Source organism: Anas platyrhynchos, chromosome 1 (genome assembly GCF_047663525.1).
Source record: "Anas platyrhynchos isolate ZD024472 breed Pekin duck chromosome 1, IASCAAS_PekinDuck_T2T, whole genome shotgun sequence".
Lineage (NCBI taxonomy): Eukaryota > Metazoa > Chordata > Aves > Anseriformes > Anatidae > Anas > Anas platyrhynchos.
This window is the reverse complement of record NC_092587.1, coordinates 122,257,367-122,285,283: the sequence shown is the minus strand read 5'-3', so window position 1 is coordinate 122,285,283 and position 27,917 is coordinate 122,257,367. Positions and strand designations below refer to the sequence as shown.

Below are 27,917 nucleotides of genomic sequence, written 5' to 3'. Positions count from 1 at the left end.
GAGCTTTACCGAGCAGCTTACAGGGGTGAGAGGTCAATTTTCATTGAATTTCAATGGGACTTGTGCATCTGTTGTTTCACCGTCTTGAACAAAATTTTAAAAGTGTTGGCTTTCACAGCAGCAATACTCACTGCTTTCTTCGTAGTGTAGCGAAAACATCAAAGTCCTTTAGCTACAGGCCAATATAATGGACCAAAATTACCATTTTAAGATTGTAGGCTACTATGTTCATTTAAAAGGAAACATTCTGAGTCTTTCTAATCCCCATTCAAATAAATCCAGTGACTACTTTAAAAGACATACAATGATCTACTGTACCCAGCCAGCTCCGCGTCTTCTTGAATAACTCACGGGGAGAAAACAAAACAAAACAAAACAAAACAAAGCAAAACAAAACAAAACAAAACTCTGGCCAAATGCCAGATGGAGATATGGTGCAATCTCGTAAATTAAAGTAAGGTGGGGGACAGACCGAGGCCCTTTTAGTTGGATTTTGCTAGTTAAAATGATGGTGGTTATCAGGTGATGATAAACTCCTGGCTACCAATCGCCCAGAGCAGCTTTGGACCTAATAAAGCTGTGGGTATCTGGGAGCCGCAGCCTGACATTAAAAGTCCATAAATATTTCAGTTGACTCCACAACTCTGCTGTGCTTGAAATCTGAGTTATTTACTGGAGGGCTCAGGCGTGAGCACAGCTGGAGCACTCGGGATGCCACAACGAGCAGCACGGGTGTAGCACAGCTAATTTGGGCCAGCCTCATGCTTGAATCTCTCGGGATGGAAACAGGGGTCCTTCGCCCTGCCCGCCCCTGGACTTCAGGCTGTTTTCTCTCCTCTTTCAAGGCAGTGAGCAGTCACTGCAAAGTGCTTTCTCACACTCCCCCTTGCGTGCTCTCCTCCCCAGCACCGTGGGAAACACCACGGGAATGGCTCTGGGAGGGCTGACTACACCACCCTGTACTTTGAGTTTTTTTCTGCTGCTTGTGGCATTTCCTCTTTGGCTGTGTTTCCTTCCCCGCTCTCCCCTTTTTGCCAGAGATCTCTTCCCGTGACTTTTTGTTTTCAGCAGCTTTCCGAAAGCAGAGACACTTGATCATCATCTCAGCTTCACCGAGCATGTTAAATCTGCGCTGCACATCAGCAAATGTCACGCTCTTTGATGGACTACAGTTTAAGAATAAAAAATACGGCCATCCTAACGAAATAGACACTTGTGACGGTGGGAGCCAGAGACCATGGACCATTTTACAGTCGTTGCCACAGCCTGGCAAAGTCCTGTTATTTATTTACAGCCGCATTTTGGCCTGCAGCGTAAGCCTGATGGTGGTGGTTGAAGGGGAAGGAGGAGGAGGTGCTGAGTGGTGATGCTGGTAGGTGCTTCACACCTTTGCTCTCACCTTTTCTCTCTGTCCAGTGCCCTCGCTGCCATATTTAGTCCGTGTCTGAGCAAAGCAGTTTCTTTAGTAAGCGTTTGAGCTGCATTGCGGGGTGTGAACGCATCAGCCTGTTTTAACCTCCTTTGCAGTTTCTAAATTTCCTTGTTTACCTCTTTCATTCTCAGCTTGTTCGCTGTCGCTAATAACCAGCAGGCTCTACTCCCTTTGTGGCTGTTTTCTCCAGACGTAATTAAATTGTCTGGGATTGACATTTGGCTCGGCTGAGGTTTGGGTTGTATCTTCTTGGCTGCCTCAGTGTCCTCCTTCATTTGGGATTCTGATCACTGCCTGCCCCCGCATGGCACATGATCAATGGATGCTTTCACTCCTGCCAGACTCCCTTGTGCTTGGAATAAGGCTGGTAAGTATTTCTGGCACTCAGAGCACTCCGGAAGGGTATTTCAAGTCTCAGCCTCAGCTGCAGTGCCTACCGTGCATGCTGGAGCCTGCACCACACTACAGCAATGTACGGGGGGCTCTGTCCCTTCCCAACGAGGCTGTGAGCAACCCAGGGCTGCCGTCTCCCCTCACACCCAGCTGCAGCTCTGCTTTGGAGCTTTCCTTCATTCTTTGGTGACTGACAAAACCCTGCCAAAGCAGCTGATTTACCAGAGTCCAGTCTCTTCCTGCTGCCAGTGCACTTGCCAAGGGGTCTACGGACAACCTGGTGCCTCTCCTGCCCCTCTACTTCTCTTCCACTGGTAGAAGCTTTCTTTTGCAAGTTCTGTATACAAGCTATGCTGTCTGCTCTGCTGTTTTGCAATGGTGCTTTTAATCCCCTTAATTTCAGGTTTGGGAAACAGTGCAGATAGTGATGATAACAGGCCTCATCTTCTCCATGACATGTCGTCGTGTCCCTGGGTGACCGCCGGTGTCTTTCACAAGGCTACAGTTAGTCCCCTTGCTCCTGGGAAGGACTTTTGTTAGTTTCTGCTCTCACTTTTGGCGACATACACCCTCTTGTTCAGGCCCAAAAGCACATGTACATGTAGGTCATGAGAATGACCTACTACTTTCCATTGCCAAACCCACTGACCTTAATTGGTGCAGTGGCAGGTGGCCATTCTGGAGATGTCCGTGTTGGATAGTTTGATGTTGCAAGTTTTAGTCACCGTATTAAGTTTCCTGAGTTTTCTGCACCTTTTCTTGCCCACCTGCCTGTGGTTAGCTTTGCAGTGACCATCGCCATATGTTTTCATAGTCAGATCCTTAAATATTGGCACATCTCACTGCAGCTTGCTCATATCTTTCCCATAAAGATCCTTCACTTTCTACCTTCAGCTCCCACCTTTTCCCACTCTGAAGTCTCAGTGACTGCTTCTAGCTGGGAGCATTTCTGTGTGTACATCAAATCTGTCTTTTCATCATCCCTAGCAGAAAAGAGGCTAATTATTTCCTTTGAGTCTGTTTAAAGTACCCTTCCACGTTCCCTGCATTTTATCTCCTAAGAGAGGCAGTTGCTCTGCAGGATGCATTTCTAAAGTAAGCAAAGAGCAACCCGCCAAGCAAGCAGCCCTCTGGTGCCACCGTGGTCTCACCCGGCTGTATTCAGGAACTGCTTCCCAGCTCCCTGTTCAAGGCACTGTGAAAGTCAGCTGGACACTGGGCGCCACACGAGACCCGCTTAGGAAACACGGTAGCTTTAGATTTACTGCTGGGCTTAACACTTCATTGGAGATTACCTCTGTGAGCAGAGATTGAACCTTGCACGACACGGGCTCCTCCAGCTTGCGCTGAACGAAGCATCCTTTATCAGTGACATAGTGGGAGATTGTGTTATTAGCAAGATGAGTTGCTCTGATCTCAGGCACGAGGGCAATACATTAATTTCACCCTCCCTCGGTTAGGCAGCCTTCTCCCAGGCACCTGCGGTGCACAGAAGCATCTCTGGCCCTGCAGCGTGAGCCCTCGCCAAGCCCGGGCTGCGCAGCGCGGCAGGCAGCGCTCCTCCTGGCAGAGGATGGAGCTGCCTTGGGCTCTGCGTGCTGGCGAGCAGGCTTGGTGAACAGGAGGAGGCTGTAAAAACCTGGTCTTGTGCCTGTGGTCACAAGCGTGTAGTGAGGCACCTTTTCTAAGCCTGTGGTGCCAAGGTCTCCAGGCTGAATCTTCCCCAAATGATCCGAGTGTCTAAGTGCACGTTTCGGCGGCACCTCATCACACCTGGGCTCATTAGTGAGAGAGAGATTTACAGAAACAGCCACTGCTGCAGAGAGGGGGCTCCTCTCCTCCTCCGCTCATCTCCCTGGCTCCTGACTGAAGTCACTCCTGGGATGAAGGGAGGGAACCCACAGATACACGGCATCCAGCACAACTTGTTCTCCATCCGTGGATCTGGCAGATCGATCAACAGAAACCAAACCAGGGCCAGTTTCAGGGGACTGCCCTTTGCTTGCCACTGACTCCAGAGCTGCCTCCGGGACGGGTTGATGAGGTCTGCCTGATGCCAGGCGCTGCCAGGGAGTGCCACGGCGCATCCCTCCCCGTGACTGAACTGCCTCCGCATCACAAAGCAGGGAGAGCGACTTCGATACGCTCCAGAGGTGAGCCGGCAAGTACAGCTGCGGAGCTTGAAAGGGAAGCACCAGAAAGCAGCAGAGTACAAGCTACTGCTTGTCACTGAGCAGCGACGAACGTGAGTGCAACCAAAACAACAGCATTACCCGATTAGCAGCACCTGCAACCACCAGAAGCAGATCTGCGAAGGCAGGGGAGCTGTCAGCTGTCGTTGCAACACCGCTGAGCGTGCCACAATACACCGAGTGGGAATAAAGCGCCGTGGTGTAACAGGTGTAGTCGCAAGAGTGCTGAAAGGGGCACTGTCAGCGCTTGCAGACCTGAAATTAGAGCTCCCCATCCTGTGCGTGGGTGCGTGGGAGGTGCGAGGGTGTGTTACACGGCGGCGCTGCCTGACAGCTCCCCCGAGGGATGCAACAACTCTGCGCCCAAGCACAGCGCTGGTGAAACTCCGAGACCTGCCTGCTCACAGCCCAGAGCAAGCAGAGGGCTGCCGAGACCGGGAACACCTCAAGGAAAGCCTGGGGTACGCCTTGATGGGCCCACTCTGCGGGCGTGACAAACACGTCTCCGTAAAGCTACCTCTCCGAGACGTGTGCCAGCTCTAAAAGCACTCAGCCACTTTTAACTTGTTCGTCATCTGTCATATACTTTCCCTTTCCATGAGGCAAAAAATGTATTCAAGTTGAGCCAGAACACAAGATACATGGGTATATATACACAGTGATATTGTTGTTGTGATACATGGCATAATAACTGCCTTTTACACGTGTACCCAGACATGATTGCCACCACACACTTACTTTTCTTTGTTACAGAAAATATTCAGTATATGAAATGCCGCCCGAGTGCAGTTTATCAGGTTGTTATTTCTTCCACGAGGGGTAAGTGGTAAAAATAAAGAGTATTGATACATTGGGAAGTCCATATAGGGGTTTTTCATGGCTCCGGATTCTTCTGCTCATCAACCTGCACAAAACAGAGACGATGGGGATCGCATGGGGGCTGGTGCATTGTGCTCGCCCTCCACTTCACAGCTCCTACAGGACAGGTTAGTAGGCTGCCAGACCAATATACGTGGTTTGTTGGCAACAGAGCTGACTCGGGGCCATGCCTCAGCTGCAGAGATGTGCCCCCTACCCCCTGCCTTCCCCGGGGGCACAGAACTTCATTTCCTTAAGGAACCAAAATGCTGAGAACCTTAATTGGGGAAGAAAAAGGTGAAAAGATGGATTTGAATGGAGTGTTGAAAACTGCGCCACCTGCATCAGTGTGGGCTTCCCAGGGGCTGCCAGGAGACCTCTGCAGTGGGGCCTGTGGGTCCCATGCCACCAGAGCTGCTAAGGTTTGGCCACTGGAGAGGGACTGCGGTAATTCGGAAAAAAAAAATAAGGTCCCTTAGCTATTTGCCCCTGGTGCCCCAGCAGCCCTGCCGGAGGAGTTGCCCCGCTTGAGGCTGACCACAGCACGTGGAAGCATGTCAGTCGTGAGGAGGAGGAGGCAACGCCTTGAGCTGCAATCTCCCAGCCTGATGTTTTCAGCGATGAGCCTCTCGTTTTTCTGGATACACGGCCTGGCAGGGTGCCCTGAGCCTGGCAGTGCTGCCCGCAGCCCCTGCCCAGCCCCACAGCCCCTGCCCTCACCAGCGAACGGCCCCAGCACCTGGCGGCTCCCTGCTCCTACACCTGCCTGCCCGGGCCTTGTGCCCAATGGCAAAAAGAGCAAGGGGGGAGAGGGGAGGGAGTTTTGCTGGGCTAGTGTAAGTTACAGGGAGGATTTATGAGCATCTCCCACTGAAAAATATGCACTGTGCTGCTCACAGCTCCCGCTGCAGCTAAACAAGCACAGCACTGCCAGCTGGGGGGGCCTCGCCTCCAGTACTGTGTGCAGTTTGGGGCACCACAGTGTAAAAAGGACATAAAACTATTAAAGAGTGTCCAAAGGAGGGCTACAGAGATGGTGAATGTGTATGAGGAGTGGCTGAGGCCCCTTGGTTTGCTCAGCCCCGAGCAGAGCAGGCTGAGGGGAGGCCTCATGGCGGCCTGCAGCTCACGAGGGGAGCGGAGGGGCAGGCGCTGAGCTCTGCTCTCTGGGACAGCGACAGGACCTGAGGGGACAGCATGGAGCTGGGACAGGGGAGGGTCAGGCTGGGGGTTAGGGAAAGGCTCTGCACCCAGAGGGGGGTCGGGCACTGGGACAGGCTCCCCAGGGCAGTGGTCACAGCACTGAGCCTGACAGAGTTCAACAAGTGCCTGGACAGTGCTCTCAGAGACATGGTCTGATTTTTTGGTGTTCCTGTGTGGAACCAGAAGTTGGACTCAATGATCCTCATGGGTCCCTTCACACTCAGGATATTCTATTATTTTTTTTTTTTTTTGTGATGTGAAAACACTTACCCTGTTCCTCCTTTGAAAGGCCATTGGCACAGCCTGGTCTCGAGCTGGTAGCTGCCTTTGCACCGTGGAGTCTGACCTTGGCTCTGTGGCTGTGACATTAGAGGACACTTTCTTTCCTCAGCTTCAACCATTCCTGCAAAAATTACTTTTCCTGCTATAGCAAGTAGATGAATAATGGATATTACAGGTTCCAGAGCACTGTATGAATCCATAGGAGACCCACACCTGGTCTTCCTCAGCTCTATGCAGTAAGGTCACACCAAATCCTTACCCATAGGTTTGTGGAAAAAATCAAAAATTAATCAAAAATGGGCAACGCTCCAGAAGGCAAAAACTGCAAATACACAAATGTGAAATACCTTTAGGCTACCAAAAAAAAATATAATCCTCGAGCCCAGATACTTTAAATGTGCCAATTACTAATTCAAGTTTCAAAACTAATCACAGCTAGTTGACCTTTTGAAAACTTTTAAGTTGGAAAAAAAAAATGCATTTTTTTCCACTTGTAAAACTTTCCTCAGAGTTCTGCCAACCCTTCCAGCAAAACGGGCTGAAAAGGGGGTAAAACAACGGCTGATACTAAACTGAAGAACGTCCTTTTTCCCTTCACACTGCAATCACGGTGTGGCACGCGAATCGGCCTCCCCTGTGCCAGCATCCCCTTCGTCCCCAGTTCTCCGCAGCCAGGCAGCTCTGGTAGTGAGGGGTTGATGGAGAGATTTCAGCCCTGCTGAAGACCCCTCAGAGTATGGTTATGATTCCACATGAGAAAAGAAAACTAAAAATACACATCTTGCTGCCTAATCCTCTTCCTCCGTGTCGTCTGCCCCTGTTTGTTCCTGCCCCTACACTCACAGCCTCAGCTCCGTGCCACATGCAGCGTGACGATGCTCCGATTCTGCACGGCGGCCCCCAGGCAGTGCTGCCATGCACATCAAGCAATCATTGCACTCACTGCTCCTCTGGGCGTTTCATCTGGCTGCACGCAGCGCGGGGAAGTGCCGGGGACGCGGCCACCACGGAGGCGTTTGGGCTGTTATGATTCGTGTCAGAGCTGCTGCTGCTCTCTCCCCCAGCTCCCCCCTTGCTGCTGGGGCTGCAGCACCATCTCCTGGTCCTCCTGCCGGGCAGCCCCTGCTCCACTTGGAGCTGGTTCCTGCCTCGTGACAACGTTTTGCTCGAAGTCAGGCCACCCAGCCACCGAACTGAGCACCGGGGCAGTGCTTGCAGCCACGCCAAATCACATCCCCTGGGAAATGCCTGCAGTCAGGCCGGGGACAGGGGGAAGGGGTGCACATACGGACACGTTCAGCAAAGGTTCACCCACCGAGCATGGGCACATCCCCACCAGCTTCATAAGATCTGCACCCATCGTTTTGGGCGCTTGCCTTTACCTCCTCGATGAAGACGTTGATTTCAGTGCACTAAGCGAAGCAAATGGTCGATGGGCTTTTCATGGCGAAGCCGCCTGCTCCGGCACTCGCCGCAGTCCGACTGCCTCCTGTTTGTGGCAGCCCCGCCGCCTGCGTTTTCAAACAAAGCTGGTTTAGAACAACACGAACCTGAAATGGATTATTATCGGGCTGACTGCCCCTTGGGGTCTAATGAAAAGCATTCATTAATTCTCAGGGCAGGAGAGCTAATTACTTTTTTTTTTTTTTTTTTTTTTTTAAAAAAGACTGTGCTAATTGCCAATAACTTTTTTATTGAATTGGCCCCGTAAAGCCATTTTTTTTTGATTTCCCTTTCAAACTGTAGCACCAAAAGGGCATCGTCCAAAAAAATAGGGTGTGCAGGGCTGAGGTGGGCTTCACCTCGCAGGCAGAGAGGAGGCAGTCCTGGGCCCTGGCCCATGGTGATAAAAGTAAATCCCACAAAAGCACACCAAGGCTGTAGGAACAAACCGCTCCTGAGCCTCAGGCCATGCCATGGGTTTACGCTGGCCACAAACATCACCGCCCATGCACTGCAATATTTTTTTTGCAGTCTTGCAGTCCTTACAGCAGGCCGAAATACTTCCTGTTTCAAGCCCTTTTGACTGAAAAAAAAATAGAGGGATGTGGGTTTTGCTCCTTCTCCCACTCCAGCAGTTCTCCCCCTGGGCATCAGCCTTCCCTTGCACCGTGTCTGCTGCTTCTCTCCTCCAGCAGGTAAAGCACCCGAACCGTGGCTTCCTACCCTGCCAGGCAGAAAGCTGTGCTTCACCTCTGGAAATACTGCTTATATTGAGATGAATACTCTCCTTTTTAAGAACACATAGGGCTTTTATATATGACTTTTCACTTCTGGAGAGGAAGTGAAAAGGGGGAGCACCGTGCAGCCGCCCCATCCTCCCTGTGGTGCCCCACGGCGCAGGACTCGCTGAGGGCTCTGGAGAGCAGTGATGCCAGCAGCAGGGACACGCTCTGGTCTTGGGGCAGGCAACAGGGAAAGGGCAGTGAAGCAGCAGGGCAGATTTAAACCCGTGGAGCAGCTTGCTCTTTTATTTACAAGTCTCTGCTCTGAATTGCTTTTGAAGCTCAAGGACGGACTGGTGGAAGAGGTGGTGTGCCCACGCTTCAGGGTCCCCTACACCTACTGCTGCTCTCATGCAGAAGTACCAAGCCTTTTTGTCCCCATTACCAACTTACAAATAGGGAAAATGGGGGTGATGAAGAAAACACGACTTGCTCACGTGTTTCACGGGGTACAGAAGCGCATTACCCCGTGCACAGCCCTCGGCACAGGCAGCTCCTGGGCACCACAGTCACATGAGCGACACCGCCGACTGCAGGCAGCGAGGCTCATCTTAGCGCCCTGCTAAAAAATGCAAATTGCGACAGACACCGAATGCTAAGCTCCGAGCCGTAACCAAACACAGAAGCGGAGAACGAGCGGCAAATCGGGGCTTTTGGTTTTGGCAGGGGGTCAAATCTATAAAATCCATTACCTGCGAGGCAGGGGACAGGGGTCGGCACGGCGCTGCGCCCCTGTGGAAGTGGCGCCAGGGGAGCATAGGCCACGTTAGCAAAGGCCAACCCTGCTTCGCACTCACAGCACAGACCTCGTGGTGGCACGGGGCACCTGCCCTTCCCCGTTTCAACTTTCCATGGGCCTTTGATCAGCCCTTCAGCTCCTCGCACATTCAGACAAGGAAGAGATGAGTGCTGCCTCGCCACGACTGCAGCAAAGATGGCTATTAGCCCCCCTCTCCGCCCCTCTTCCCCCCACCCACACGCTTACCAAAATCAAAGAGATGCTTAATGCCAAAATCATGCGCAGCGCGAAGGACAGGATAATTAAACGCTGCAGATTGTATCAGTCACAAGCAGAGAAATTGCAAAGCAGAGGGTATGGATTTGTCACATGGTGAAACCAGCTGTGGAAGGTTTTTCTAGGAGCTTTGAAACAATTCCAGCTTTTTTTTTTTTTTTTTTTTTTTCCAGGGCAATAACATTTTTCTGTCAAAAGCAAGTTAGTTGTTAAAATATGCATAAAGGCATGTCACTCCAAGCTGTGCACTTGTGTTTCATTTGCACTTCCCCCCCCCCCCAAAAAAAAGAGTTTTGTTACAACTGAAGAACAAAAAGGAAGCAGCTAGAAATCTGTAATGGTTCCATTTATTAATACGTATATCACAAATACTCACAATATCAATGCATTCTCGTTGGCATGCTAGACAGAGGCATTATTAAAAAAGTCCTATTTTTTAAAAAGGTTTTAAACTTTTGCTTTCCCCCAAAAATATTTCATATGCCTGTGTGTGTTTTGTTTTTTTTTTTGTGATTTTTTTTTTTTTTTATTTTGATTTGATTCAACGATGTATTTGGTGGCTGCAACCTCAATGCAAAAAGAAAGAAAAAGGAAGGACGGGAAAAAAAAAAGTAATAATCTGAAGGCCGCGGTACAGCACGGTTCAGTTAGTTCATAGCTATCTACTGAAAATAAAGGAAGCAAAATTACTGCCTTCACGGTAAGCAACAACACAGCTTAGTAACAGTATTACACAGGATCAGGTTCAGAGGCAAAATGCACTAGACAAAGCCTACCGGGATACGCACTAGGCATACAACACTGAGTAAGAATCAAAGATGTAGAAGAACACCAGGAGCAACGCTTCCCTTCAAGCACAACATTTTAACATCATTTTCAAGTATCTTTATGTTATGTTACCGATTCCTTTTGTTTTTTTGGGGACGGGGAGCAGGTGGGGGGGAAGGGGGAAAGGGCGAAAACCTTAGTAAAGCAAGAAACAAACCGAGAAATTAAGGTTGAAAACCGAAAGAATAGATATTTCATATACCGGTCTTATATGAACGTGTGCGACACTTATTAACCATGGCGAAAGGCTGGTCGCGCCCTCCGGTCACTACATGCACAGCCTGCTCGATGCTGTTAATGAATTAATTACCTGTGTTAACTTACAATGCAACTACTGCGTGACGAGACGAGGAGCAGACGGACGGCGCCGCGTCCCCCGCCCGGCCCGGAGGTCGGGGGTGGAGGCCGAGCGGTGCCGGCGGCTCTCGGTCACGCCGGGACTCGACAGGATGGTGGCAACACTACACGGGGGGGCAGAGGTCGGGATTTCGGGGGGTGGCGAGCGCGCACGCGGGCGCACGTGCTTGCTTGTGGTGGGGGGGTGTGCGTGCGTGCGAGAGACAGTGTGTGCTATAACATTCGTGTCAGTCTTTCTTGGGTGCTGCTGCAGGTCCCGGTCCTGAGACAGGCTCTGGACGTCGCGCTTCTGAAAGACTGGAACAGAAAGGAAGACAGAAGATTGGGATGGAAAAAAAAACAAGGAATCACGTGGGAAGACTTAATTCCCGATGAATTAAGCAGCGTCTTTTGTCTGCAGCAGAAGCAGCACGCGCAGCAAGGCTCACCTTGTTACACCATCTCGTACTGGTTAGCAGTAATAAACCGGGACAGGCAGCACGCCAGCAGCATCCCGATCAACTGTTCCAGACGGGAGGAGAAGCAGAAGAGAAGAAGTTGGGTTAAATGAATGCAGGGCGAAGGAGAGGCCACGGCAGGCCAATATTTCTTGTCCTGGTGTTATCACCCACAGCAGAATTTACCCCCTGTTTTAGGGACTGCTCTAATTAGAGGAACAGCATTAAAATCTCGTCCTTTCCCACCGGATCCTCCTCTGGATTGTTACCCAAGCCCGTTTATATGACACCCAGCACATGTTTTTACTACTTTTCGATCCTGTTTCCACTCCAGGCCCAGCCAGGCACGGATGGGCAAGCAGCGGGCCCCACTGCGGGTCCTGACACCCCGGGGTGGGAATGCTCTCCTTACAAACGATGCAGCACTCGATAAACGAATGTTGTAAATCCAGAAATAAAATAAAGTTAATAAAAAAAAAAAGAAAAGTCTTTCACTGTTCCCCTGGATATTACTCAGATTATTGGAAACAGATCCCTCGCCCCTTCAGTAACCTCTCAGCCGGCTGTTTTAGCGTTTTGTGTGCTGCTGTTTGTTGGCATTTCCTGCATAGACCGACAGCATTAACGCGCTGTACATAACTCTGCCTCCCTTTTCTCACTGGGATCGGCCAATTAATTAACTCACGAGCAGACCCACACTGTCACCGTTCATCACCGGCCACGGGGCGAGGCACGAGGGCTGCCTCCACCATAGGATCAGCCTCTCCCTGACTTTGCCCCAAGCATCCGCAGCAGCTTTTGCCAAGGTTTGGGGTCCAGCTCCCTTGCTGGTGCCCCGGGGTGCCTGGTGGGGACAGTTTGGCTCGTGGAGCAGTGCTCAGGAAGGCAGACCCCAACCCCGTGGCACCACCAGGTCGTAAGTCTTCCCCTTAGAGCCCGCAGCGCGCCCGCAGCTAATGGCTGGCTGGCTGCTCGCCCAAATTGGCTCCTTCTTTCATTTCACGCTTGGGAGTGTTTGTCATTTCCCCTACGGGATCAGTGCTCCCCGTAAACACTATCATCATCGAAATATTCACCTCCTCCACTGGCCAATTGCTCGGTCCCCTGTTACGCTACACCTGCCTTACGTCGCTTTGTGGTGGCATCCCAGTACTGAGACCGCTCAAAGGCTTCATAACCCCCACAGCTGATAACCCTTCCTCAACAACCTCCGACAAAAGCTCAGCTACCAGGCTTTGCAGGCTGTATTTTCACAGCTGCCAGAAGAGATGTGGGTGCTGAATTTCCCTCGCGGTGCTCTTTCATTACAGCCATAGCTACAAGTTCCCTGTATTTCAATCAGGTTAGAGGCTCGCTGTCTGTGAACCGCAAATGAGCTCCCTCCACCCCCTCTTGCTCCCCGTGTTTGCTCCATCACTGGCAACCTTCAGACGGACGCCCCTCATCCCATTGTGCAGCAGGTCCCTGCAGCTCCTTTGATACACCAGAGGAACCAGCATAAAAGGGTTCTAGCAAAGAAACTAGCTGCTAGAAGTTGCCTTCATTTCCTTAGCTCCCTTCATCTCTCAAGTGCCCCAGCTCAACTTTTATCCACTTATTAATTCATTTTTTTTTTCCTTTTTTTTTTATAGTCCCATTTTTTTGAGCTCTAAGAATGACAAAGTTCAAATATCACTCCACCAGGGAAAGTGCCAGACGCGGTTCTGTAGTTGTCTCCTCTCTCACTTTTTCCTTTTCCTCCCACTTTTCTAAGATCACCTTGGTCTCCTGAAATATTACACAAAACCCAGAGAGTTTGTCTTGATACCTCTGGTCTTGCTGCAGGAAACTTGAAAACACTGACAAATTCTTTGGCTTAGAGCACTGGAAAACCCACATCCCTCAGGTGCATCTTCCTTACTACCAATCTGTTGGCGAAAGTTCACTCCAGACAGCTCAATGCAGCCCATACATTTTTCATTTCTCCATGGTATCCAGGAGTAATCTTAGGCATATCTTGGATCTGATGGATGAAATCCGTCCATGACGACTTCCTAGCGATCTTATCTCCCACCACATACACAACGACTGCTTTTTAAATATAATTATTTCACAGGAATTAAAATTGAGTGGGAGCTATCCTGCAGGACACACTTATTATGTCTTATTATACGGAAGAGAAACTGAAGTGCAACTTGAATTTCCCTTTTATTTTGGATCTGCATTTCCATTTTTCCATTTTGTGCCTTGGTATCTTCACCACTCTTCGTTCCCTGGAACCCCACCAAACTCTATAAATACAGATGCGTTGAAGTAACCGCGAATTCATCGCTGGATCAGGTAAGCTAAAACTGTTTTTTTACCCATCAGGAATAACAGTATAGTTTGATGATTTACCTTGCCGTATTCTCAATATGCAGAGCTTCAAGCACCCTGCTCCCCTGCCTCTATTTCATAAGACAGCAAATTTTCCATGTCACGTGCTGCTTACCCCAGCCAGCCTCCAGTGCCGCGGCACGCCTCTGGCACAGCTCCTATCTCCGTGCTGAACCCGCAGTGACTGCTCTTTAGAAGCAGCAGACGTGGTGCTACATTAAATTTCAAGTCGCACGCTGCATCCCGATGTGGATCCAACTCCCCAGCCCCGGTGCAACGGGGCGCAGAGCTGCACACCCCTCCCTGGGGGCTGTGCCAGGCCAAGTCTCAGCCCCCGTGTCTCCAGACAGGGGCTGCAGCAGACGAGGCTGACGACGTCTCTCCCAGAACTGTGTCCGCAGCCAGGTAGACATCATCTCCTCTATTCAGAGCAGAGTGCTCATTTTGCTGCTCAGAAGAGCACCTGCTAAGCCGAAATTATTCCAGCTGAAAGTCAGCATCGGCATCTGATGCCAAAAACTCTGAAATTGCATTTCATTATTGTTATTTCAAACCCGAGACGCGGTGCCTGCTTCTCAACACGCAGGCAGTGACAGCAGCACAGTGGATTCATTCAAGCTCTGGCTCTGACTGGGAGGTCTGTGCCAGGCCTGCGAGATGCAGTGCCATTACATCAGCCTCCCCCGTTTTGGGGAATCAGCACATTCCTCATGCTAGTCAACACCTCACAAATCACGCGAAGGAAAGGCCCTTGAGCATGCTTTGCTGGAGACGAGCGACACGTCCTAATTTGCCTTTTATTTAGATTAAAACCGTTCTCAGTAGGAAGAGCAAAACCTCGCCTGCAGCTGGAACGCTGCCTGGCACTACTGCCAGCCCGGGCTGACCTGAAACCAGTCTGTAAACACCAACCCTAACCGGGTCCAGCAAAACAGATTAGTCAATAAATGACAACTGCACACCTTCTCTTCTTCTTCTATTCCTCTTTCTACTCAGCACACACACCTTGGGTTTCCCCCAGAAGGATGATGCTCTGTGTGGTTTGCCTGCCCCTGCTGCAGCACGGCCTGCCTTCCTGCATGGTGTTCACACAACTGATGACCTACAGCAAACAGCCAGGCACGTGCCAAAACGCTGACAGCTCCGGCTGAACTCCCCCTCCCAGCTGCAAGCAGCTTCCAGGCAAGGTGTTTCTTTGCCTATCATACGTGTGGTAGACTGATTAAAGTTTTTCACATAATAGCAGTCCCGATTGAAGCATTAACCCTAGCAGCGCATAAATGACTCGTAAAGTTCTACTTATCCCATTATTTTGGAGGGTTTTACAATAGATATTTAAAAAGATGCTACACAGCCTTCTAGCTGTATGGAAACCGAAGTGAAATGAAGAGTTCAGAGTCCTACAGAAGTAATCAAGTTATAATCAAGGTTGGAGAAGAGCATCAAGACCACTTTGACCATCCAACAAGAACTAGAATAGACTATTTTTAAAAGGAAATCTCTCCCCCTGCTCCATGCACCAGCTCCAGACTGCTGGTTTCACTGCTTTGGATCACAAAGAGCTGACACCCACGTGCACGCTCTGGGTGCCTTGAGGTATGGTGAAGCTAGACCTAGCTGAAGATTCATATAAAACAGGATGAAAAGCCAAAGCATGGGGCTTCTCACACTTGAGACCAAGAGAAGAAGGAATCAGGTTTCCAGATATGCCCAAGGCAGAGGCAGCAGCTGGCCTGAGCCCACCCATTTCCAGGGCTAACCTGGGTTTTGTGTATGTTGACCAAGAGGATGTGGTGGCCATTTTCCACACAGCTTGTGGACGGTTACTCTGAAAAACCTGGAGGCCACAGTAAATGCTGAGTGAATTAGCCTCAGAGAGCTCTTACTAAATAGCGTGCAGCCAAGCACAGACCGAACAGATAGGGTAGCCAGGGCAAGAGGGGAACTACATCTACTTGCCCACCACCAGCAACGGCACTGGAAAATCCTTCCAGTGCAGCACAGTATAAACCTGCACCTTGCTGACTGAATCCATGAGTTTTCAGAAGTCAAATAATTTGTCCTAGCACCTCTCTTCTTCACACCACTGGATTATCATAAGTCATTCATGAGACATTTGTACTTTCAGTGTTGCCTCAGGACCCAGGTTTTTAATGTTGTGGGAATGAAGCAAGTGAAAGCTGCAGGACAGTTTTGGGATATGACACTTGCAGTCGTACCACACGCTCTCCACAGAGAGAAGGCAGACTGCCTCTCAAACGTAAGTGGATTGGACATCAAATACATCGTCACACATTTTGCTGCACCATTCTGCAAGCACTTCTGCATTGCTGGTGTCTCCCCCTCCCGTTTTTGCACATTCGCAGGAGAATCCTTGCCATTGTGCATGAAATGAGGAGCACAGGTCTTGTAGAAAGATGCAGGTGCTTTCCTGCCACTTCTTGATTAAAAGATTCTGACCAGCCCTTTGGTTTCCCTAACCGTTGTCTAGGCAAAGACTGTTTGAATATCAGAAAGCAGCAAGCACCTTCTTAGTTCTTCTCTTCCCCTACCCATACCAAGCATTTTAGTGCAGGCAAGGAGCTGGTCTAATAATCTGGTTTTGGCAGATCTCTGCTCAAAGTGTTCAGAGCTACAAGGAAAAAGAAAGATCAATCACCAAAACCCAGTGCCCCTTGCAGGCTAGGCTCCCTTTTCCCCTTCACCAGGATGCAGAGGCCTGAAGGTAGACCCTTATTTGTATTCTTTACTCCTTTAAAAAATAGTAAGAGCGCTTAGAAGATAGAAGCTTATCCAAACAATGGACAAGCTATTTGTCTTCTTTGCTGTTTATGCTCCATTTAAGCCAATGTTTTATTGGGTTAACCTCTATGTGACCCGGTGAAGGGACAAGTTGTTTTCCTTGAGCTAGTCATTAGCTCAACCGTAACTGATATTCCCAAGGAGAAACTTCATTTAAGTTGAAAAAAAGAAAATCAATGAACAGATGACCTCAGGACTAACGAGCATGCTGAGCTCAGTCCCTTACCATAATCCTTCCTTCCTTGATGTCAGGATAAAGAGAAAGAAGAAAAAAAAAATGGGTGAGGAAAGCGTTTATGCACTTACCTGTGAGAACGCAATCCCAAAAGCAACTCCAGCTATAATTCCCATATTTGTCTCCATAAAACTGGTCACCAAATCGTAACAGCCCTGGAAAACAAACATAATAATTCTTTGTATAGATCTTCCCTGGCATGTACACATACATGCATACCTCTCATTTAAAATGTTCTTGGGCTAGACGATGTTTTTGTTGTTATTTCCAACAATGTCACCTTTTTTTTTCTAACAGCAATTCTGAGTGAATGATGGAATATGATGACAAAAATAGCTCTGCTTAGAAACAAAGGCATCCAAGTATTTTTAAAAGCTAAATGTGATGTTGCAGTCATTTTCACTCATTTTCATAGGTCGTATTAAAGAAAGACAGTTTGCAGTGATTGAATAAACATTATACCTTTGATTTAAAACCACACCAATAATGATGTAAAGTCATGTTATAACGCAATACAGGTGCCAAAAATGAGTAAATGGTGCTGATCTCTGAATATTCCAGATGTTTAGTACAAGCACACTTCAGGTGTCCAGTGAGGCATTCTGCTTACCTTCATCGGTCAAAGGAGACCAGGCAAGGTTCTGATTGGTATGCAACTTCAAACTATCTAATGAAGTTATCAAGTGTTCTGTATGAAGCTTCCTGGTCTGTTTGCTCTAGGATATAAAATTCCCTGACCAGCTCCCCAGACCCAATTTTCTATCTCTAGCTCAGACCCTGACTCCATCAGCTGACTTGCTTCCTCCTACCCCAGCTCATGGCACACACCAATGCCAGAAAATTTCTACTTGTAGCTGCCCTTCTCTTGGACAAGCTTTTTTCAGACGTCCTGTCAATGTTAGCTTTACCCAAGTTTCTCCAATTGCCTACTCTGCCCTTCAAAAAAAGAGTTTGAAATTAGTTTTTCTAGTTTGTGGTCCCTAAATGAATCTAAGCCCATGACATAAAACTTGAAAAAAAAAATACTAATTTGTCTTTTATTACTAACTCATTTGCTCACATAACACAAAGCCGCATCACAACCTTTTGCCACACTTCCCCAAAAGACCAACAACACTCTGCATAAAGTCATTCCCATAGCCTTGAATATAATGTTATAACTTCATCCACTTTACTAGAAGTTGGAAAAAAACAGAAATAAGAGTGAGTTCCCCTTCCCAGTTGGGACTCTAGTCCTGTACTGGAGACACATCGCTGCATTCCTCCTCCATCCACACACCACTTCTGCAAATAGTGGAAGAACTCTGCATGATTTCAGAGCATTACACTGCTTGTGAAGAATAACAGCTAGAAGGAAAGGACAATGTCATCTGTTGCAGACAGGCCATTCATGACCTAAATTATATCATTTCTTTAACCTCTTCTGCAATATCAGAAGACATTTTATTTAATCCTGGGAGTAATGAAGTGGTAAACCTAATAGTAACTGAGGACCAGCACAGCCATAATTCAGTTCTGAAATGTTTAAGCATATGTATTAATTATGTCTTACAACACTATACAGTATGTTAGATTCAAGCTTGCATATTTAACACATCAAGCAACTATAGCTGTGCGTGTGTTGTACATATTATGAAACGAGATTAGATTTCTCAACCAGTTCTTTCATTCAGTCTGACACGCTTAATGTTCTCCTAGCTTTTCTGAAATCTGTTCTGTTCAACAGCCTTCAAGAGAAGCAACATCTAACAGCAATGGCAATTTGAGGGAGACAGAAGATCTCGTTAAAAAAACATGCAAGTGAGATAGGTGTGATCATTCTCCTCATTTGAAGACCGTATTTTCCCAAATCACAATCATCTGTTTCCTGAAGTGCATCGCATAAATATGGCAAATTTCTCAGCCCTTGCTGTGCACATGAAGAAGAGTGCACGAAGCAGTGGTACAAATGTTTGTGAAGCACTGTGTGCATACATCTGGGTGCTGATTCAGAGGTCAGAAGTGATGATGTAGCAAGGCTATGATGATTCTTCACACATCTGTTCCTTTATTAAGATTTTTGAGAGAAATAGTTCTTGGGATTTGCTGGTAAGGAGCTCTGAAGATTAAAAACACAATATAAACTTCAATTAGCTAATCCTAATGACAGCTTTTAAAGTTAGGTATTAGTCCCATCTGAGTTCAGGGAACTGACAGACTACATGTTTTACACAAGGTCACCAAGCAAGTTAGTGGCAGATTTTGCAAAGAAGTCCCAGGAATGTTTTCATTCAATCCTTCAATTAGATCTTCAGCTAATCCTCTTTGGGTAATGTATCATTATTCTTCGGGCAAAACAACCCTTCCTCCAGCTTTGCTTTTTATTCCCACGCCCCTTTCAGAAACATCCCACCTTGCTCAAGAGTTAGGGACAAATCCAAGATCCGACAATTGCTAAACTTCCCCATGGTAATCAAACCCAGTAATGAGGTCAGCTGCCTCCCGAGGAACCAGCAGCTCTCTTCCAGCAGGTGACCTGGGCATTAGACAAGGGGGAGGCTGAGGAGCAAGCATGACTGCAAGCGAGTCACTGGCACGACTAACACAAGTTCCTTCATCCCACAGCTGCTCCCTACACATTTGCAGGTGTCCTTTGCCAAGAGGAACTCACAAACGGACGGGAATTCCTCTGTGCACAGGGAGTAAGCCTGGCACTTTTGGGAAACACCAGACTGGTAGTGGGAATGCAAACAACACCTGCACTGTTATGCAGGCAGGAAAGGGTCAAAGAGCATGGCCATCCCCAGACGGATCCCCTGTTAGAGGACAAGGCAGTCTCTGAGGATGCAGACACGCACCAGAAAGCTTTCCTGCCGGGGATGCTGGCTGCACTGCACATCCCACAGATCCACACCAGTGCTGTCTCTCACTGTCTTCCCACTTTTACAAAAACAAAAAAAAGTTGCTACAAGTTCATAAAGTGCGAACGAAAGGAGTTGCTCATCCTAGATATTCTACATCTATCCTATACATAATCCTTGCAACCCAGCAAGATTACTTTGCTGGTGACGACTGTGAGTTTCATAACAGATGGACGTCACGACTGTTCCAGGTACATCTGTGACAAGTGGCTCTCATTAAACTATTACAGAAAAGAAAGTGGTTAGAAAAGAAAAGGTCAGTGGGAAATAATAATCTATTATCCTTTCCATTTTTTTTAGTACATGCTAGAAAACGTCCACTTGACTGCTCTGAAAAAAAAAAAAAAGATGTTGCAGGCCATGCTCAGCCACCACTTCAACTTTCTGATCTATGGGTGACTGAGGTGAAAAAGACAGAAACAGAAAGCAGAGAGGCATTTCCGTTTTTCCCCTGCTATCTACTCAAGACATTTTCTTCTTTTTTCCTTTTTTTTTTTCTATGCAACACTGAAAACAGAAACAGCAAAGCAAACAGTTCTGAAGTCTGAGGTGTGCTGCAACTTAGCTTGGTGGTTTGGCTACAAATTCATTAATTTTATCAATACACTGTTGCTTTTCTTGCAAATCTGAAGTAGAAAGAAAGAACTGATGATGTACCAGCAATTAAAGGAAAAACCTGAGCTGTACTTCTGCAGTCCAGTGCCTGTGATATATGCTGTATTGTTTTCCCTTTATTCCTCCCTTTCCTTGTGCTTTCTGTACTTTTATTCCCCAATTATTCATTTTCTTCCTCTATTTCCAACCTGCTTTCCCAGTCCTGTGCTGTTTTCCCAATCTGTTCCTTCAGGTGACCCCAAGCTGTGCTTTGATTGCAGTGGCACACGTTCAAAGATTTTCTTAAGAGCCACTGCTCAACGTACCCACACAAACATACACTTGTCAGTCATCCCTATTTTCTCTGTTTGGGATGACAATTATGCAGCGTCATTTCTAGTAGCACTTCTAGCACTGAAATTTCAAGTAGACCATAAGCAAGAGTAAAACCTGTCCTTCCTTTCACCTAGACACATCTTTCTTCTGAACAGAAAAGCACAGCATTCAGCAGGAGAGCGCAGAGAAGCACTGAATGACCTAGCTTTCAAGGGCAGCCAAATGCACGTGCTGCACACATTCCTTTGCCTGATCAGCACTGCTCCTGTGTGCAGAGCTGTACCTGAATCAGTTATGAGGAACGGGAACAAATTTCCTTCTCATCAGCAATGTCACCACAACTGGTCATTGGAGAGAAGTCAGCTTAAGGAATCTGAAAGCAAGTGAGGAGCAAAGCTCACTCTTACCATCACTCTACCCCAAAACACATCCTAACCAACCAAACACTTGAAACTAAATGCCACTGTTCCACTGCTGTACTGGATGGTTTCACAACAATTGCCCCTGGCACAACGTTACTAGTACCTTCTGGTTTACTTTAGTGGCAGCCACGGTCATATTGCGCAGATCCTGAGTGTTACAGTCACTGGAGTTCATGCAACAGCTTGTAGGGATGCCATGTTTGAAGAAGTAAGGGCTGGTGCTCCAGTTGGTATAGCTCTGAATGCCACAGCAGCTCAGCTACAAGAAAAAAGAGGCAGATTAAAATAATTAATAAAAAGAAAGAAAGAAAGAAAGAAAGAAAGAAAGAAAGAAAGAAAGAAAGAAAGAAAGAAAGAAAGAGAGAGAGAGAGAGAAAGAACAAGCACAGAATTGAAACTAGTACAAAATCATCACTGCCCACTTAAACTCATAAATAAAATAAAAGGCAGGTTCTCTCCAGATTTGAAAAGTAAATACTAATCCCCACTATTTATCAAAAAAGTGTCCGGATCTCCTGTCAGGAAGACAGGAACAGATGAACTACTAGGAAGAGGCATCTTATGAGAAGATACTATTATTTGTAACATTTAACAAAGGTCTAGTCATAAAGCCATCTTTTTTTTTTCTCTTTTTTGCTCATTTATTTACTGGGTGAAAGATGATCCTGGAAATTCAAGACAGAGCCTCACCATGTGGTCATAAATATGACCTTAAAACCCCAAAATGTTAGAAAGTATTAAAATGAACGGAGACGGGGTCAAAGCAGTACGAATTCCTAAGGTGAAGCAAACTTCCTTAACTCACCAAAATAATTTCTAGGAAATTTCACTGAGCTGTGAATAGGAAATCATATGCTCACAGAGTGTGTCTATAAAATCAGCCGAAAAAACATAAGTCGGGAAGGATGTTCTGCTCTAGATGCTAAACCAGAAGACTGTCATTCAAAGATATGGAGTGTGTGCTGAATTCTCTGCATGAAAAAGGCTTATAAACGCAGTTCCTGCGAAAACAGAGCTACAAACGGCGTGAACATTTTGCTATGACAGAAACACCAGACAGTTACTCGAAACTATTTAGTTCAGCCAACTCCAAGGAATGAGAAATTCCAACAAAGAGTTAACGTTTCGCAAACAGGCAATCTGACAGCTGAATATACTCTATTTAGAGCAGCACTATAGTCTGCTAGGCTGGAGGAGCCAGGTTAGGGCAATTTCAAATGTGCTGAGGGGCTCTAAATAACAGTTGTCATCTCTAGGACAGACCTCGAAGCCCTCTCAATACAGTTACATTAAAATTTCATCCATTTGGCAAGTTCCAATCCTACGAAAAGCCAACTGGCTCAAAACACGTACTGTGAGCTGCAGGGACATCTTTTGGCTATGGAATAACTTCCTGTGAGAATTTAAATGTGAATTTTACTGCCCTTTGCTCCAGTCGGTGGACTTGGCCCCATGTGTTTGGCCACCTCAGATTAGTTTGGCCAGGCTGCAGCATTTGCTCATGCTCTACTCTGCTGGAAGGCACGGAAACCTCCCATTGCTCTGTCACTGCAACCCTCAGGTCCCAGAGCCCCATTTGTCTGTCCCTTCGGACAAAATACACTCAGTTTCTTCCCTTATCTCATTAAGTCTCCTCTGCCAGCCTCTCATTGTGCTTGCAAACAGAACAGCTGCAGTTGATCAGCGATGCAAGATGCTAGATTACAAAATCCTGTCTGATCCAGCTCAGATTTACAATATTTTATAATCCTATTGACAGATTTCCCTGAAGAATAAGGGCTGCCCACTTTCCACCACAGATAAAACTGGCTCCTAAATGTAATTCAAGCTCTGGGTGAACCACAAGCAAGAAGGATGGGCCCCATCTTTACCGGACAGCTTGTACTGAGCTCATTACAATTTAGCCATCTTGTACAAGCATGTCAGTTGAAATACTTTTTCTTTCGATCAGTTTTGCCACTCTCTAATTTGGGCTTACATCAGTTTGAATCAATTGTAAAACGTTTCCATGCCATTGGTACATGTTTTTTAACATAGCCCAGGCACAAGATTAGAGGTAATTGCAATTGATTTCATGAAACAACAGAATTAAGAGCATACCAGCATGGTGCTGTTGCAATACTGGGTTTGAAATACTGCCATTTGGTATCTCCTGGTGCCTTGGGCATGGTATCCAGCAAATCTCCCAGACAAAGCAGGGCGTTCTTGGAGGGACTAACTACTCTACGAGTAGCAGATGTTCTGGGCAAAACCTATTTTTACTGGTGCGTATGGGGAAGTTCCCATTGACTTTGTCGGGGCAGCATGTCCTCTCAAGCATTCAGAAACCTGATTTCTTACAGCAAAAACTTGCCCTGCAACCAGACAGGGCTATAATCAGAACTGGGGAGCAAGACCAAACCTTAAATGCTGCATTTTGCTTCCAAAATACAGCTTGCAGTCATCAGCACATCATGCTCTGTGATCAGATCTGAAGGTATGCTTTGTCTCTACCTATCTATTCATTTTTAATCTCCACATTTCAGACTTACGCTTTCCTGCACGTTATCCACTGCATGGCTCCGCTCATCGTTCTTGTTGTAATTCTGGATTGCTTCGGTGTATGTCCTAAGGAAGGTATCCTTGATCTAAGAGGGGAAAAACAAAGCACAACAAAACAAAACAACAAACCTGCCCACTTGAAAAAACACAAAGCGTAACATCCGAGGCACTCTTTCCAGGAAACAAAAGCATTTCTAAGCTGAACAAGGCAATTAAACCACCCCTTCACACTCCTTCTGAAGTATGCTTTCAGAGATGGCAGAGCTCCTTCTTAACCCTCAGGAGTCCACTCACGGTATTTCCCAAGTGGGGTCTATCAGACTTGGCCTCTTCCAAGAGCACCACCCTAGCACACTGCTTTATATTTTTAAAAACAGAATTCTGACATTTTGGGTGTTAATGTAAAAACACTGCACAGGTTATTGGGATGCCCGGGGGATGTATGTACTGGTTCAGTTGAACGGGGGCTCTCTAGAAGGAAAACCAGACAGCAAAAGGATGGCTCCGCGAATCCCACTTCAAAGCAAATGCTTCGGGATCACAAATCCTTGGCATACATAACGGGATTGAGGAGATCCCATGCATGGACCTGCAAACTGACAGCTTCAGACCATACAGCTCAGGCTTTAAACATTCTTGAGACTGAGAGAAAATTGTTGGTTTTGAGGATTTTCCTTCCTTTTCAAGACAAGCAGCAGAAGTAGCTGCAACCAATAAAAGTATAAAAACGTGACCACTGAAGGTACACCAGAATCGTTAGTGGTTAACCAGAGAAGTCCCTTAAGAAACATGGGGACGATATGGAGAGGAAGCAGGTGGATGTATCACAACCCGTTAAAGGTGCTAGGAGAAGTCAAGCTTGTCAGGTGACCAAAAAGGGATCGGAAAATGACTTAACCTATAGATGCTTTTTCCCCAAATACTTTGCTCCAGCACTGTGTTTGAAGGAGGCTTCATGCTTCCCTCTGCTCAAGGGGGATCTGCCTGATGGGAGCTGGAGATTGCTCGGACTCCTTGGCACAGCACATGGCAACGACCCAGAAGCCACCAACGTTACTAAGTGTGCCCTGAGGAGCCAGGTGGGCACCGAGTGCCTTGAGTACATCACCTGGGCACACAACGAAAACGAGACCTTTCACTAAACATCAAGCAGTGTGAGGTGTGAGGCAAGGAGCAAAATTATGAACAGTTGGGGTTATCTTCCCAGCTACGTTGCTTTGGTGCCCAAGGAGATTACACCCACAGCAAGGTGGGGGACAGAGCTATATCAGAAAGCCAAAAATCCCAGTTTGTGCAAAGGAAGAGAAAGGAAGCAGCCTGCACTTCTCTGCCAGATGGACCCAGCCAGGAGACAGAAGACAGGGGCCTCAGAAGAAACCACGAATCCCCTGATACAGTAAAAATGATCCCAGCACCGAAGGCAATTGGGGAAGGAATAAAGCTCTCTCAGGTGAAGAAGGTCAAGCACATTGCTGCGAAAGGTACTTCAGCTGGGTGGTAAAGGGGATGCGTGGCAGATGGTTTGGTCAACCCAGATAGTTGTGACCTTCGCAAGAGATTTGCCTGTGCCAAGAGGGAGCAGCAGTGTCATGCCGAGGCTGCCACCACGGTTTAGGCCCGATGATATGGCACCTTCAGCAGGTGGGCAGGTCTTTCAGGTTCAAACTAAAAAACATCCACCACTCTCAAGGGGAGACACCAGAAAAGCCTATACCAAGGGAATTTTCACATTGAAAGAGAAGACTAGAAAAGCAGTTAATACAAAAAGAGACAAAGAAGGTCTCTGGGGTTGTTCTGGTTCAGTATTAACAGCATGTAGGTGTATGGACTTAAAACCAGAGACAGACCTGATTAGAGTGGATAAAGCAGAAGTGCTACTACAAATCTAGACCGTCATGTGTCTCTAAAGCTTCTTCCTGTCCCAGTTTCCTACCTCATGCTATTTCTAATCTCTCCCTATTCTCAGTATAGAAACACAATCCCATTCCACATCCTCTCCCCGCCCTCCTCCCTCCACTCCCCCACCAAAGAAAAAGATTTACAATACATCAAGTCTGATCTGACGTAAAAGTGCTCTCTGCCTTACATAAGCAAGTGCTTGGCTGGCTGAAGAAGCTGTGTTTAAGAAAAGATCTGGCCTGTTTTGCAGTCTTCAGCACATGTAAAAGAGTAAAGATCTTACATGATGTACACACACACAAAAAATGATAGCTCCGGAGTAAATATCAGACAGCTGAGGCCAAGAGCTTTGGCCCAATCCCTTCATTTGGAATCGTATCATTTTTTAAGAGCTGCACACGTTGTTGTTGAACATCGGCCGCATCCCTGGAGATGCAGATGGAGCTGCCGAGCTCAGCGACCTACAAATCGTCCACGCTCCAGGGCACTTCTCAGCAGCTCCTGCCCAGGGAGGCGCTGCCACATGCAACCTCAGCACATTTCCACCTACCTCGTGGCGAAACACAAACCCTGAAATGCCAGCCACTAGCTCAGCCAGGAACACCAGGGATAAGAACATGGCATACTGAAAAGAGAGGAGGCAAGAGATGTCAGAGTATTACAGGCTTTTGTCTCAGCACAAATACTGCTCAGTTATCACACGAAATTTAAATTAAACTTTCTGATCTAGACACTCTTTAAAGACATTAATAAACGTATTTTGGAGATGACACCCAGGTTACTGCACGAACATATTTTATGCATTTATGCAACTCACACATTATATGCATTGTCTAATTGCTAAGTTTTCTGACCCCGTATTGTTTAGCATTTTCATATAAATTAAAACACATTCACGTACCAGAAAGAGATCACAAGCCACTAAGGTTTTGATCTTGCAGGAAGGAATACAAACAGACTCTTTTTATTTGTATGGCACTCTGCTAAAGTAAATAGGCTTCCCCAGGTGTTTTGGCTCATGTTTATCTATCTCTTGCTGCTAGATTGGGATTTCCAGCCTGACTCCTGAAGTTTCTCAAATGAATGAACTGACTGACTTCACGGGAAATATTCTCATGGTAATAGTAGACAGATGCCCCATATATTTTGCTGAGCCGAGGCCCGTGTTTGGATTTGGGAGCAGCATTTGGATTCAGAGCTAAATAAACCTTGGAAACAGTGGCTTTCAGTGTAGCCACTCACAAACTATTAAAAATACATCTAGGCCAAAAAAAAAAAAAAAAAAGGTAAAAAAATGCAAAGTAGGGTGGTAAAATTTGAAGCTGGGGCTTAATCTTCTCATGGGAAAATGCCTGTTTTCTCCATGTGCTAAATAACTCAACAGTTATTTTAAAAAGGAAACATTTTAAATTAAATTCAGTCCTAATAGGATTTAATGGAAAGAGGGAAATTTATTTTTAATAGAAGGTTGTTAGGGAAGGGAGGACAACAGGGAAGACAGAACCAAAAAAATAATTCTCTACAACTAATACTGCTGTCAAATCACTTCTGTATTCCATTCAGGAAAGAAGTAAGGTTTTGAAATATTTCTCACGTGTACAATGAAAATAAACCTATGTGTTTGGAACAGCAACATGCCACACTAAGCTAGGGGACATACCTTAAAACAGGCTACACGACTAACAGAGCAACGAGCAGAGCCTGATTTCCTATGGATTTATATATTCTTTCACACTTTCCCATCTGGACTGCAGGAACTCTGACAAGCCTCCACGCACACCCTGACAGCACATCACCAGCAAGAGACAGCAGTGGTGCACCTGCAACGGTGTTAGGTACACGCCGACTGGCCATCCACACATACCCACTGCTCAATCTGCAGCTCCTGCCTCTCCCCTGCTGTGCCATCGCTTTAGAAAATTAACTCCCTTTAGGATGTCCTTTTTAAAGCCCGCTTCACATCGGAGAAGAATCGTCTGATCTCCTCGGGAAATCAGCCCTAAAATGGCATGGCAGCAGATGCATCTACTGCCAAGCCCTTTTCCACCATGTCAGTGTTTCACAAGCGGTATTTCCACCCTTCAAATCGTTATGCATTTTAAATTTTGCTCTTGAATATTCCTAGGAGCACGGTTCATGATACAGGTTTGTTTAACTGCTAGCAACTTTGAATTTCAAGGTGAGCTGGAAAACTTGGACAGAAACTTGCAGTAAGAGAGGTTAAACTGGTTAAGGTGGCTGCTGTACCTCAGCTTAGCATACCTTGACTCCACGGTGCTTTTGAGATGTGGAAAAACATACAGTACAGAGCTGTGCTGTCTGGGGTTGACTTATTTCATTCCGGTGAGTGTTAGGAAAAAAGCAAGACTGGTGCGCGTTTAGAAGGTACCAAATATTTTTCCACGGATTTCACATCAGAGACCCCTTTAATCTACATTTCAAATAAATTTTACATTTATGGTGCTGTGAGCACTTTTAAGATTGTAAATACACCTGTCTGGCTCACAGAAAAACAGAACGACCGTGGAACTGCTCGCAGAGAGGCACTTTACCCTTGCTCCCAGCCACGGATTGGCCTGCATGCTGCGCAGTAGCGAAATTCATTCAAACT

At 47.0% G+C, this 27,917-nt stretch overlaps 1 protein-coding gene across 1 annotated transcript in view; it reads right to left on the bottom strand.

Moving 5' to 3' along the window:
- Window positions 1-9,931: 9,931 nt before the first annotated feature.
- The window catches only part of TSPAN7 (tetraspanin 7), an 80,688-nt gene continuing 62,702 nt past the window's right edge, over window positions 9,932-27,917 (bottom strand). The window contains exons 3-8 of the mRNA XM_005014313.6: window positions 25,857-25,931; window positions 23,398-23,493; window positions 20,970-21,125; window positions 16,686-16,769; window positions 11,214-11,286; window positions 9,932-11,082 (exon numbers count right to left, since the gene is read on the bottom strand). Of these exons, the coding sequence (XP_005014370.1) occupies window positions 11,218-11,286; window positions 16,686-16,769; window positions 20,970-21,125; window positions 23,398-23,493; window positions 25,857-25,931 (480 nt within the window). The 3' untranslated portion in view covers window positions 9,932-11,082; window positions 11,214-11,217. The remainder of the gene's footprint in view (window positions 11,083-11,213; window positions 11,287-16,685; window positions 16,770-20,969; window positions 21,126-23,397; window positions 23,494-25,856; window positions 25,932-27,917) is intronic.